The 13,202-nt window shown below is 41.6% G+C and overlaps 1 protein-coding gene across 1 annotated transcript in view; it reads right to left on the reverse strand.

Annotated features, from left to right (window-relative positions):
- kcnn1a (potassium intermediate/small conductance calcium-activated channel, subfamily N, member 1a) overlaps window positions 1–13,202 on the reverse strand; it is a 65,749-nt gene that overhangs the window by 16,105 nt on the left and 36,442 nt on the right. Inside the window, exon 6 of the mRNA XM_066696306.1 lies at window positions 1,518–1,659. Within this exon, the coding sequence (XP_066552403.1) occupies window positions 1,518–1,659 (142 nt within the window). The remainder of the gene's footprint in view (window positions 1–1,517; window positions 1,660–13,202) is intronic.

Genomic DNA, 13,202 nt, shown 5'->3' on the forward strand with positions numbered 1-13,202 from the left:
TTTACACTCACCTAAAGGATTATTAGGAACACCATACTAATACTGTGTTTGACCCCCTTTCGCCTTCAGAACTGCCTTAATTCTACGTGGCATTGATTCAACAAGGTGCTGAAAGCATTCTTTAGAAATGTTGGCCCATATTGATAGGATAGCATCTTGCAGTTGATGGAGATTTGTGGGATGCACATCCAGGGCACGAAGCTCCCGTTCCACCACATCCCAAAGATGCTCTATTGGGTTGAGATCTGGTGACTGTGGGGGCCAGTTTAGTACAGTGAACTCATTGTCATGTTCAAGAAACCAATTTGAAATGATTCGACCTTTGTGACATGGTGCATTATCCTGCTGGAAGTAGCCATCAGAGGATGGGTATATGGTGGTCATAAAGGGATGGACATGGTCAGAAACAATGCTCAGGTAGGCCGTGGCATTTAAACGATGCCCAATTGGCACTAAGGGGCCTAAAGTGTGCCAAGAAAACATCCCCCACACCATTACACCACCACCACCAGCCTGCACAGTGGTAACAAGGCATGATGGATCCATGTTCTCATTCTGTTTACGCCAAATTCTGACTCTACCATCTGAATGTCTCAACAGAAATCGAGACTCATCAGACCAGGCAACATTTTTCCAGTCTTCAACTGTCCAATTTTGGTGAGCTTGTGCAAATTGTAGCCTCTTTTTCCTATTTGTAGTGGAGATGAGTGGTACCCGGTGGGGTCTTCTGCTGTTGTAGCCCATCCGCCTCAAGGTTGTACGTGTTGTGGCTTCACAAATGCTTTGCTGCATACCTCGGTTGTAACGAGTGGTTATTTCAGTCAAAGTTGCTCTTCTATCAGCTTGAATCAGTCGGCCCATTCTCCTCTGACCTCTAGCATCAACAAGGCATTTCCCCCACAGGACTGCCGCATACTGGATGTTTTTCCCTTTTCACACCATTCTTTGTAAACCCTAGAAATGGTTGTGGGTGAAAATCCCAGTAACTGAGCAGATTGTGAAATACTCAGACCAGCCCGTCTGGCACCAACAACCATGCCACGCTCAAAATTGCTTAAATCACCTTTCTTTCCCATTCAGACATTCAGTTTGGAGTTCAGGAGATTGTCTTGACCAGGACCACACCCCTAAATGCATTGAAGCAACTGCCATGTGATTGGTTGGTTAGATAATTGCATTAATGAGAAATTGAACAGGTGTTCCTAATAATCCTTTAGGTGAGTGTAGCTCACTGTACAGGCCGAAAAAAACATTTTTCCTTTTTAGGTTCTTTCCTTTCAAGATGTTTTCCTTACTATTCTGCAAGAAATGCTCCTGGTCTTTTCTCAATGAAAGAAAGGAACTTTTTAGGGTGTATAGGTGGCCTACAGACAGTTCAACGTTTTGATTTTATTTGTGGAATCATAGAGGATCCTATCTTCTTTTTTGCACATGATCATATATTAGAAAATAACTGGAACAAAACTGGTAGAAGATACAAAAAATAAATAAAGACTGCATTATAAGTGGCTACCTACCATAATTCCCGTCAGCAGACACACACCCTTTCCGCAGTATGTGTGAGGCACCATGTCTCCATAACCAATCGAAAGGAAGGTTATTGAAATTAGCCACATGGCTCCCAGGAAGTTACTGGTCACTTCCTGTTTGTCATGATACCTAGTTAACGAAACCGGAAAAATAAAACAGAACAAAACAAAACAAACAACAAAATGAGTTAGACAGGCACATTATCATTGAAAAAACACAAGCTGGGGAAATCAGGCCCACACTACCTACCATAGCTTAACAGAGGGCGCTGTGACCAAAGTTACTTATCAAGACCCTGTTGTTGCACAAAATTGTCTCACAATGGTTCTGTGCCTTTGAGTTTGCCAGTTCGAAGACAAGCTCAAACCTTTACGAAATAAATCTTTCCCAGAGAAATCATAACTGTTAGAGAAAGCTGATCACGGGGAAAAGGAGTGAGGCTGAAATGATGTAAGCAAAGAAAAATGTTGCTTTGTTAATTAGCTTTTGGAAAGTAAGAAGACTTTTCTGTGGGACAGGATTGGTGAAAATCGAAAACCAAGAAAGGACAAGGGTATAATAAACAAGAGAGAGAAAAGGGAAGCCCCTGTATACACATTATGTGATAAAATACAACAGAGATAAATTGTGTAGGCTTATATTTGTAGGAAGTGGTAGGAGAGGCTTGAGAAGACTTTAATGACTTAAGGAAATCAAGGATTCTATTTTTGGAGGCATGGGGAGAGGGGGGTGTATCTGATTTAAAAAAGCTATTATCTTGCAAGAATATTAGCAGTAATTTAATATTTCTGGAGCAGTGCTTCTTAAAAAACAAAAATAGTTTATGTAAATTAAATTAAGCGAAGTTATTATAGTCAGGCATGAATACTTCTCGTGTCCAGACTATGTTAGAAGCGATACATTTTACTCCGAAGTCTTGATATATGAAACTTCCGGATGTTCAGTTCTAACCCTAGGCTGTTTTTTATTTGCAAATCTAATGATTTTTATTCATAATCATACTGGAGCCAAATATATTGCGGCCTTTGTCTTTTTGAAGTAAAGTTTAAATCCCAAGGCAGATTTGCGACGCTCCACTGTTCTGTGCTGGATTTCCAAAAGACTGTTAGCTTTTGGTTTTGATATAATGTACATTGTTTTCCCTGAGCGAGCTCAAATGAGCGGTTCTCTTATGCAGTTCACCAAAGACATGGTTAATCAACCCTATTCTCAGGCACTAAACTTAAGACAAAAAAGGCCATGTTCTACAGCCCAACAGCCTAAGAACCTATTCATCAGCAAGATGAATAGTCTTAAAACTGCTGTCACTCAAGTGTCTTCATAACAATGTGTTTCAAATAACAAAAAAAATCTAACCGTAACGTTTTTATGTCTGAAATATTCCACTTCTGCGACATGGCACCCACAAAACCCTAGTGTGGATTTAATCAAATGTGATGTGTTATCAGAAACTTAAAACAATAGGTAACCCCTCTATAGACTCTCTGTAATATGTTAGGGGTTGTATTCGAATATGTTAATTAATCTACTAAAGTCATCCAGCACAAGTTCGATTAATTATGTTCATAGAGCAACGCAATACATTTTGGCAGAGATCTTTCAAATTAAAAAAACAAACAAACAAACAAACAAACAAACAAACAAACAAAAAACCTGCCTGTTGGTTTTTTTTGTTAGCTTTTATTATAAATAGTAATTTTGTCTTGTTTTTCTGTATTAATCTATATTTACTGCACTGATAATATTTCTCAAATGTAATGTTTCTAATTAAGGGAGAAGGGAAAAACGCGAGACACACTCATACACACACACACACAGAACTGTCCTGGAGGCTTCTTGGGCCTACACTAGGGGACGCATTCAATGAAAACTTTGACCCACCCACTAATAGCAAACTACAAACCTGTATATCATAGTGGATACATACACTCACCTAAAGGATTATTAGGAACACCATACTAATACTGTGTTTGACCCCCTTTCGCCTTCAGAACTGCCTTAATTCTACGTGGCATTGATTCAACAAGGTGCTGAAAGCATTCTTTAGAAATGTTGGCCCATATTGATAGGATAACATCTTGCAGTTGATGGAGATTTGTGGGATGCACATCCAGGGCATGAAGCTCCCGTTCCACCACATCCCAAAGATGCTCTATTGGGTTGAGATCTGGTGACTGTGGGGGCCAGTTTAGTACAGTGAACTCATTGTCATGTTCAAGAAACCAATTTGAAATGATTCGACCTTTGTGACATGGTGCATTATCCTGCTGGAAGTAGCCATCAGAGGATGGGTACATGGTGGTCATAAAGGGATGGACATGGTCAGAAACAATGCTCAGGTAGGCCGTGGCATTTAAACGATGCCCAATTGGCACTAAGGGGCCTAAAGTGTGCCAAGAAAACATCCCCCACACCATTACACCACCACCACCAGCCTGCACAGTGGTAACAAGGCATGATGGATCCATGTTCTCATTCTGTTTACGCCAAATTCTGACTCTACCGTCTCAACAGAAATCGAGACTCATCAGACCAGGTAACATTTTTCCAGTCTTCAACTGTCCAATTTTGGTGAGCTTGTGCAAATTGTAGCCTCTTTTTCCTATTTGTAGTGGAGATGAGTGGTACCCGGTGGGGTCTTCTGCTGTTGTAGCCCATCTGCCTCAAGGTTGTACGTGTTGTGGCTTCACAAATGCTTTGCTGCATACCTCGGTTGTAACGAGTGGTTATTTCAGTCAAAGTTGCTCTTCTATCAGCTTGAATCAGTCGGCACATTCTCCTCTGACCTCTAGCATCAACAAGGCATTTTCGCCCACAGGACTGCCGCATACTGGATGTTTTTCCCTTTTCACACCATTCTTTGTAAACCCTAGAAATGGTTGTGCGTGAAAATCCCAGTAACTGAGCAGATTGTGAAATACTCAGACCGGCCCGTCTGGCACCAACAACCATGCCACGCTCAAAATTGCTTAAATCACCTTTCTTTCCCATTCAGACATTCAGTTTGGAGTTCAGGAGATTATCTTGACCAGGACCACACCCCTAAATGCATTGAAGCAACTGCCATGTGATTGGTTGGTTAGATAATTGCATTAATGAGAAATTAAACAGGTGTTCCTAATAATCCTTTAGGTGAGTGTGTATGAGCAGAAGAAAGCAGTATCTAACAAGAATGAAGCCGCCACCAAGACCAGGTTTGTAGTCTTGTATTAGCAGGTGGGTCAAAGTTTCAATTTAATTTCAGCCTAGGCCTTAAGATATGACCTGGGAGTCTTGTCCTCACTGCTGAGAGAGATATACCACATGCTTAAGTGGAAAATGAACACAGAGGCTACAATTGTAGTGTGGGAACATCTTTCTGAATGATTTTGCCTCATGGCCATTTAATAAATAGGAATGGAGGATAAGTTGATTTTTTACAGCGTAACAGTGATGCCTCGGAAGTCAACCTTAGATAAGAGAGATGGATATGGTCATAAGTCTGAAGTACTAATCGCAATAAATTATGATATATTATATATGTATGTTTATTTAGAGCAATAATAACCATTTTAACAGCTAGCAAAGTACAGATAATTCTACCAAATGTAACCTACTTGGGGCATGCTATTTGTCTGCATTGGCCTTGCAACACTTGCTAAAGAGTAAATTGACTTTGCTTGTATAAATATTTCTTGTGAACATCCACCTCCACAATTATTCTTCAAAGGGAAAAAAAATACCACCATCTGCTCTCCCAGATCTCCCAGAAAGGCACAGTCTGTAATCTCGAACAAACATTTCTAGGATTTTTGTGGTCTCAAATCGATGAGGCGCATTCGCAGCGTGATGCATTCTGATTGGGCCTCAAAAAGGGCTGAATTTAAATAAAAGTACTCAAGTCAAGACTGTTGCTTTGTGGAAACTTACTGCAGTCTTGCCTGGTAAAAAAACAAACCAAAAAAACTAATACTGCTGTAATGAAGCAACATGCCAAAAATCCTTGTTGGACAAACTTTGCCAAAATCAATAGGCTGCATTCAGCACTAAAATTAAGTCAAGGATTTGCATTAGTGATTGTTTTCTTTGGGATGTAAGATAAAAGATGTATTTGTAGGTAGGGCAAGGATGGGGGGGCATCTTATCACTCAATATGGTTGGCTTGTAATTACAAAAACTCAGGAGCTCTGAGACTTTAGCATTGATTAACTTCCATGGTTGACCTCCAGGCCCAATTAGATAATCAACCCATTAGCTTTCCGCAGATCGTGAGCAAATCACAGATGACAAAACTGCCAGACCCACCTAGCATCCTCAAATTGACGGATGGTGACGTTGAATTGAGTTGGACTTTTTAGCAATGTCTCTAACAAAACGGAAGAGTGTCGGCCCTTGCAACTCAGAAATCTATTGTGCGCTATTATCAGTTACTAAAGCCCTGGAAAATAATTGTATTAGTCTAATTGTGTTCTGTCAAAGCTGAGGCGGAGTTCTAATATACTGGAAGGCCAATCACGGACATGTGCAGGGGGAGGGAGGGGATTAAGTTAAATCCCAAATCAGTCCAATATTTTGCCTGCTGTGGTTAAGGACCAAAGTAACCGACTCGAAGTCTTCCCTGCATGACATGATCTGCACTTGACCTCCTGCTCCGTGTGAGACAAAGGGGGATGGCGTTTGGCCTGGGAGAATGAAGAGCAAAAATGAGTTGTAAAATTGTTTGATTGGAAGGGGGAGGCAAATTACAAAAAAACGAACAAAGAAAACGTTGTATCTTCCATTCAGAAACTACAAGACGACGACACGTAAAATCAGATGGAACAGCATGGCGGTGGTTGTTTTGTAGGCATTATGGATTATGAATTATGTACAGTACATCAGCAAACCCTCTAACCAGGAATTGTCAAGCTTTGCTGAAATATCTAATAATAATCCAATGTTAGGAAAGAGGCAGAGGAAATCTCAATATGACTGTTATTGTTAATGATCTGTCTTGGAGGAGTTACTTGCAGTTGAACAGGGCTAAAGTAGCTCTTGAGGTGATAGTTTGAGGAAGAACTAAGGTTCAGACTTTGTGCCACACCTGAGACACATTCCTATGTTTTTGACCAAAATGGGCGCAGCAAGCCAATGGCAGCATCACTCCCGATTAAAGACGTCTTACCTTACATTTGGATCTGATCACTTAGAAAATGTGAGAACTTCTACACGAGGTTACTGAATGGACCCAATGAGAGAAGCAAGATGTTCTGCGATTAAGAATGTAAGATTCAAGATTTAACCACCTCTCCCACCCCACTATCCAACCCTCCCGCCCCCCTACCCACAAATAATACCAAAAGAGCCCCCCATCCCCTCCCAGACAGCTCAGTCTCAATAACAAGGTTCATGATGCATTCACAACCAAACCCTGTCTGTCTTTGGTGTTCAATCTACACTGGTACTTTCTGCCTTCATGCTCAGATCTCAAGAGACCGGTGTTCACACATACACACAAAAAAAAGACTTTCTGCGTTGAAACAGAAGTTTGTGGAGGGCGCGCCCTGGACATGCAAAAGCAGTAGCTTATCATGCTGGCGAGAAAAACAAATTTCCACGCCCTGCATGCTGAGAAAAAGACAGTATATTGAGAGCCAGGAAGGAAGTACGGAACCCAAGAAGATTACACTCCACTGGTCACCACTGAAATCCAGAAAGACATATACCGATCCGTTCATGGAAGTCTTAAACGTGTGATGTTTTGAAGCAGGCTGATGTTTCAAGAATGTCATGAAGTGGTTGGTGGCAGGTACTGAGAGTGTGGCCTGATTTTCTGTAGGATGTATATGACTAAGTGTCTCCTGGGGGAGAGATTGGTGGAGTGTGTGAGGTATCCAAAGCTTGGCCTGTGATTGGAGATATATATAGGCCTACACTAGCCCAAAGTGTCCTTTTCCAGTGCTTTCTCCCTTTTACATGAGTCAGAATTCTAGAGACGCAGCTGTGAGTCCTTTTTGTATCACCAATTCTGTCTTTTTATTCTGTAATGATCTCTCAATTACTGTTTGTTTGTTGGTTTTTGCTGTTGGAAAGCTTCCTGTGACTCTCACATTCAGACTCAAATAGGGATGTTTTCTTTCTGGATGGACTATGATGCAGCCCCAGAATTCATGATCATATGTCCCTGGGATTTGTTTTATTTTTACATTAGCCTAAGTAATTTGGCACACACCTAATTTCCCAGATCTCCCAGAGCTTGCTGGAACCAAGTTGGCCCTAAATGTAGGGACCATCCAGAGTTGTCGAATGTTGGTGGACAACAAACGCAGATTGTAGAGGCATACTGGCGCTCTCACTTGCTTGACTTACCGTTTACAAGCCTTATACTTGAAATAAGAGACTTCCTGTTTAGTGTGTGTGTGTGTGTGTTTGATGACTGGAAACAGGAAAGATTAAGGGCTATGACTTGGATCAAAACCTGCCCCCCTCCCTTTCTTGCCTGTCCAGCCTGCGTCTCATCTGGAGAATTGCTAATTATGCACCGTTATATCGTTTCCACTCGAAGCTCGATCTGTCAGATGATGCCCTCAGAGTCTTGCATGTGTGTCTCACACATTGGACTGGGCTCAACAGTCAGAGCTCCACCAGGCCCTGCAATTACAGACAGCTGAGGAGAAGGAGGTGGAGTGGGGCAGTGTAAGCAAGCTTGTTTTCAGGTCATTTCACGGTGTATAATAGCAACGGATAGCCAGAGCGAAACCGTGTGAAGACAATTTTCTATAAAGCAGCGGCATGTGATTGGTTTATGAGGCGAATGCTTTGAATTGCAATCACAGACAAAAAAAACTAAAAACACACAATCAAAACGGAAGTGATCGCTTTATGATTAAGGTGTCCTAGCTGGGTCAGTGGTTTAATGAATACAAACGACAGAGCTATGAAAGGTGTGTCTGCACATGAGAAAGTAGGCCCTTAGTGTTATGGTTTCTTAAGCCTATTCTGAGTAGATATCTGGATTATATCAAATTCTAGGCTTAAGCACAATTACTGACTTCGATGACCAAGAAGTAGACCATGAGAAAAACAAAAAAACACCCATCTACCATATTTGCGCTCTCAATATACTGTGCACAGGCATGGAATGGAGTAGAGCTGGCACCACCATCAACATTAAATAAGACTCGGGGTTTGTCATCTACTATCCAATCCGTTAGGCTTTTCCCAATTAGACTGCTTGGAGTCCCCGTGTATGGATCAGTGTTTTTGCAACATCATTGAATGGGCTTACTACAATGATCAACATCATTCTTCTTTTTTTTTTTCTTTCACTACAACTCAAGAGAAGCTCGTGAGGCAGAGAAAAAAAAACACACCCTGCTGTGTGGACTCAATTGGCGATCCCTGAGTATGCACTGGGACGAGTGTGGCAAAGGTCTTGAATGCATAACCAACGGGAAGACCTGAAGTTCTAGGGGCTTGTTACCATACCTCAGAAGGACTGTTGGACGGTTTGAGGCCCAAATGTGATCCCCCACCCCCGTGTCACATACAGCAAGAAGGCTGGCAGAAAAAAAATGAAGCCAATTTTTTGCTTGGCAGGAGATGGACCCTCTTGATTACCTTCATGTCAAGCCCAGTCTTGTACCCAGCCCATTCCCCCAAGTAGTGACGGTGCCTGGCACACTACATGTGCTCGTGAGATCTAGAGTCTACCTGGTGGAAGAGTGCCCCTACCCTGATGGACAATCACAACACACATGCAAACAGAACTGGCTTTTGTAGAGTCAGTGCACCAAGTGCAACAGGTACGGCTCATGTGAAAATGCACTGGTCCTGTGGAGATGCTTTACGCATAGAAGCCAATTAGAGCTGGGTGGGAGGAAATGGTAACATAAAGTGAATAATTTGCTGGGTATCTGCTAGATAGTCCCAGGTGACAAGATTGGGAAGTCCATTTTCTGTTTTGCAATACAGCAACAGACCCCAGGAAACAAAAACAAAAACGTCCTCCTGAGCACCTTTGAGTTTTGCTCACCAAAGCAACTGACGACACTTCACAGTTTTGAGACGTATAATGAATTGGTATTTATGTACTACTGCGTAATTTCTTCTGATATTTAAGCGTTTCACATTTATTTTACAGATTCTCTTTTTCTGGTCCAGCTTGAATGTGATTAGAACTAGTAATGTAGTCAGTTCTACATCTTGTTCAAACTAAGGCATGTCAGTTAACTTTGGTGCATACAAAAAGGTGAATACCAGCAGAGATGGATAATATTTTAGAGACATGATACAAGGCTGCAGTGAAGAAAAATATTGCGAAAAAAATGAATTTTGAAGAACAAACAGCCCATACATTTCTTTCCAGCTCAAAAGGAATACTATATGTGCAAGTGGAGAGGTAAGGTTAACCTCAATATTTAAGTGCTGAGGTCTAATATTGTTGCTTCATAGTGAACGCCCTCAGTCTCCCTGCTACAGAATTAAAACAAACCATTGAAAGTAAGCCTTCCTCTCGCTTATTTTTTAATAGTACTCCTAACTGCACTGAGATGGGGTCTTCCTTACTGAGGAATAATCGTCACATGCTTTTCGTATCAAGTTCCTCCTGCTAATTGTTGTTTCTTTGAGATGGGGTAGTCTAACTGGCCTTGAGTTTTACCTTTTGTGATCTGAAAACAGAAAATATTTAACAAAAGAAAAGAAAAAATACTCCCAGCAGCATTGAAGACCATTTTGAATATCTCACTCCTTTCAAATGTCTGAGGCATTGTTTAACACAAAATATAGTGCAGAATGCCCCTTTTTTGCTCTCTCTGTTTCTCTCCATTCCAAGCCTTGAACAATCTGGTATGATATACTTGTACTGGGAAAATACTGGAGTCTGAGGCCAGTGGTGGGAATGGCAGATGCACTAAAGAGAAGATTTATGATCCTATTTCATTAGCTTTAAAAGCCTTAAACTGCATTCTAACTACATTCAGATGTTGTCCGTATCAATTTACTGCCCTGCATTTGTTACGGAATCAAATCTATCCTTCTACAGACTTTCCTTTCACTAACACCCACCCACCCCCTCTTTGCCCAGATCTATCCAGTTTGTCCTTTTAAAGCTCGACACAATTTCAGCACCAGATGACACGGGCCAAAACCAAGCTTGCAAACTTCATAAGAACTTGTGAGTGTTTGAGAGAAATATCCCTTGCTTAGTAGTGTTTTGTTGCACGGTTGCAGTGTGTACTAAGGAATGTACTGTAGTAAGTCACGCAATGTTAAAATAGGGCTGGGAATGGAATATCCTAAGATTTTACATATAGAAAATCAGCACTTCCATATTACACCATAAAGCGTGACTGTCATTTAAAGTCACCCTGGGGGGTTGATGGGTCATCATCTTGCTTAAGTTTGTCACGTCTAGCCACAGAGCTGGTAATAGATCAAATACACAGCAAATATGTTCTCTTCCTCTCTAATGTGTCTCTCCCTTAGACTACGTACCTTACTAGTCCTTCAGCAGTGGCTGGGAGGAAAGGTTTACGGTACATCTTGGTCAGTGCTAGATCGCCGGCCCAGATTGAGTTAAACAAATCTGCTTCTAACTTGACCTTGTCTAAAGGAAGAGGGAGGAATTCTGAACCCTCGTCTTCTATGACACTATAGAATGAGCAAATTAAACCTCCCTATTTTATTATATATAAACCTAAAGATACGTACTGGGAAATCTCAATATTCTCCACATCAAACGCCAAATTTCACGGTTTATTATTTTATTCATGGCTCATTAGGTAGAGTGCTGGAAAACGGCTCCTTTGCTTTCCTGCCAACCTGCAAATTAAGGGGTAAAATAACTTTCAGAATATTCATCCCTGGGAATGTTCTCCTCCTGGTGGCAAGGTCAATGCGCGGATGGTGCATTAACAGGAATACAGACCCAAAGAACCATTTTTTGGGCACAAATTTTAGAGTTGGCTTTTCCTTTGGTGTGATTACAGTTTCCAACACAGGCAATGGTAGCTGCATGAATGTAAAAAGTAAATAAATAACCAACAGGGAAATAAAAATAATATGTTGCAAATGATGTTAACTAGAACAAGTCTTTTTTTTCCCTTCTAAAATTAGTTTTATATGGGCAATAAACCTAAAATATGGGCCCACACTGCATATTAAACACTGAGAAACAGGTAGCTGCTACCTGCACATGATAGACAGGGCTGCGTGTGGGGTCGTCTGCAATTCAATCTCTTTAAGCACAAAAAAAACCTTATCCCAACTGCAAAGCTAGTCGTTTTCATCCCAGCAAAAAGCCTTTTTGGAGGAGTCAAAAATGGTGTCATGTTGTCGTATCAGCTTTCAATTGCTAGGCCAACGTTGTCACCCTCTTCCAGTTCAAACCTAGAGAGCGGCCTGTATCGGTTCCTGGACATGCAGGTGTCTGTGAAGCAGTACCTAAATCGTGTGCTCGCCGGAAAGGCAAGGTAAGAGAAAGTAAGGTTTCGTACAGTCGCATGCTGTAGGTATTAGAGGGGAGTGTAGGAGGTGGGCATGGATCATGTGGCTGGGAAACAGAGTCAAGGGCTGAAGAATGAGGGACCTGCACCGTTGTTTCTCTCTTTGTTGTGTCCAGACTTTGGCTGCCTACCACTGGGCCGCTATCAACCCCCCTGGCGTGCCTTTTATTTTCCCACCCGCTGGGCATTTAGGATCCCATAGACTCCGTGCTTGGCCAAATCTCAAACCGTCACCTTCGATGGGGGGGGGAATCTACAGTGGGGTGCATTTTGTGGATTCCCCAAAACTTGAGAGCACTTTCGAATGGACGCCTCTTCCCACAGATGAAGGGCAAGTAAACATGAAGGCTCCATGCTGCTTCAGTGTTTACCAGCAGTGATTTGTGTTCCCCCACCCCTCAACTGGGCACAGGAGAAACCCCTGTTCAGACCTCCAACCCCCCACCAACACTGTCTCAATCCCTCCTAAGGAGCCTGTGCTAGAATGGACTATCGATTCCCTAGCCGCCAGTCTTGTTTAGCACAGGGCTTGTCAGTCACTGTTCAATAACCATATGCATCTAGCCTACCACGTTGTAAAATAAGAGCTGCCATCTTGTCAATAAAGCAGGCTTTAGCATACAAACACCACTCACGAGGAACAGGCTAAGGTTCAGAGACATTATTCATGATCTTTGTCATGTGCTTGTTCTCCCCTTCATTATTTGCTGCCGATTTCAGCTTTCCAGTTTCCAATTTCGGATAATTCGTTTTTTCCCTTCCACAAGAGAAGAATGTCATACTGGATACACAAACCTATCTCGTCTCTCTATCAATTGATCTGTACTTATCTTTCTTTCAGTCTATCTGCTTACTGTAATGGTACGTTTTCTCATTATGTACAATGAAAATGTAGACAGCAAGTATGTACATGTGTGCAGTAAATACAACTGAAGGGCAAATCCTTATTACTTTCTTAAAAGCCCTTGTTTCTGAGTGAAAAAACATTCCTCACTGTCCATCATAGAAAATGCAGACTATATGGACACATCTGTTTGAAGTATTTTTTTAAATCTAGTTAATAACCAGTTAGACATCCTTCAGCTCATTTCAGGGTAGGGATAGGAAGGGAAACTGGGACAGTATGAAGATTGGGACGACTGTAACTCGGGAGAACTAAGAAAGGGCAGATTTTAAGTTTGCATAACAATGTTACAAAAAAATAAA

The sequence above is a fragment of the Amia ocellicauda genome, chromosome 22 (assembly GCF_036373705.1).
Source record: "Amia ocellicauda isolate fAmiCal2 chromosome 22, fAmiCal2.hap1, whole genome shotgun sequence".
Lineage (NCBI taxonomy): Eukaryota > Metazoa > Chordata > Actinopteri > Amiiformes > Amiidae > Amia > Amia ocellicauda.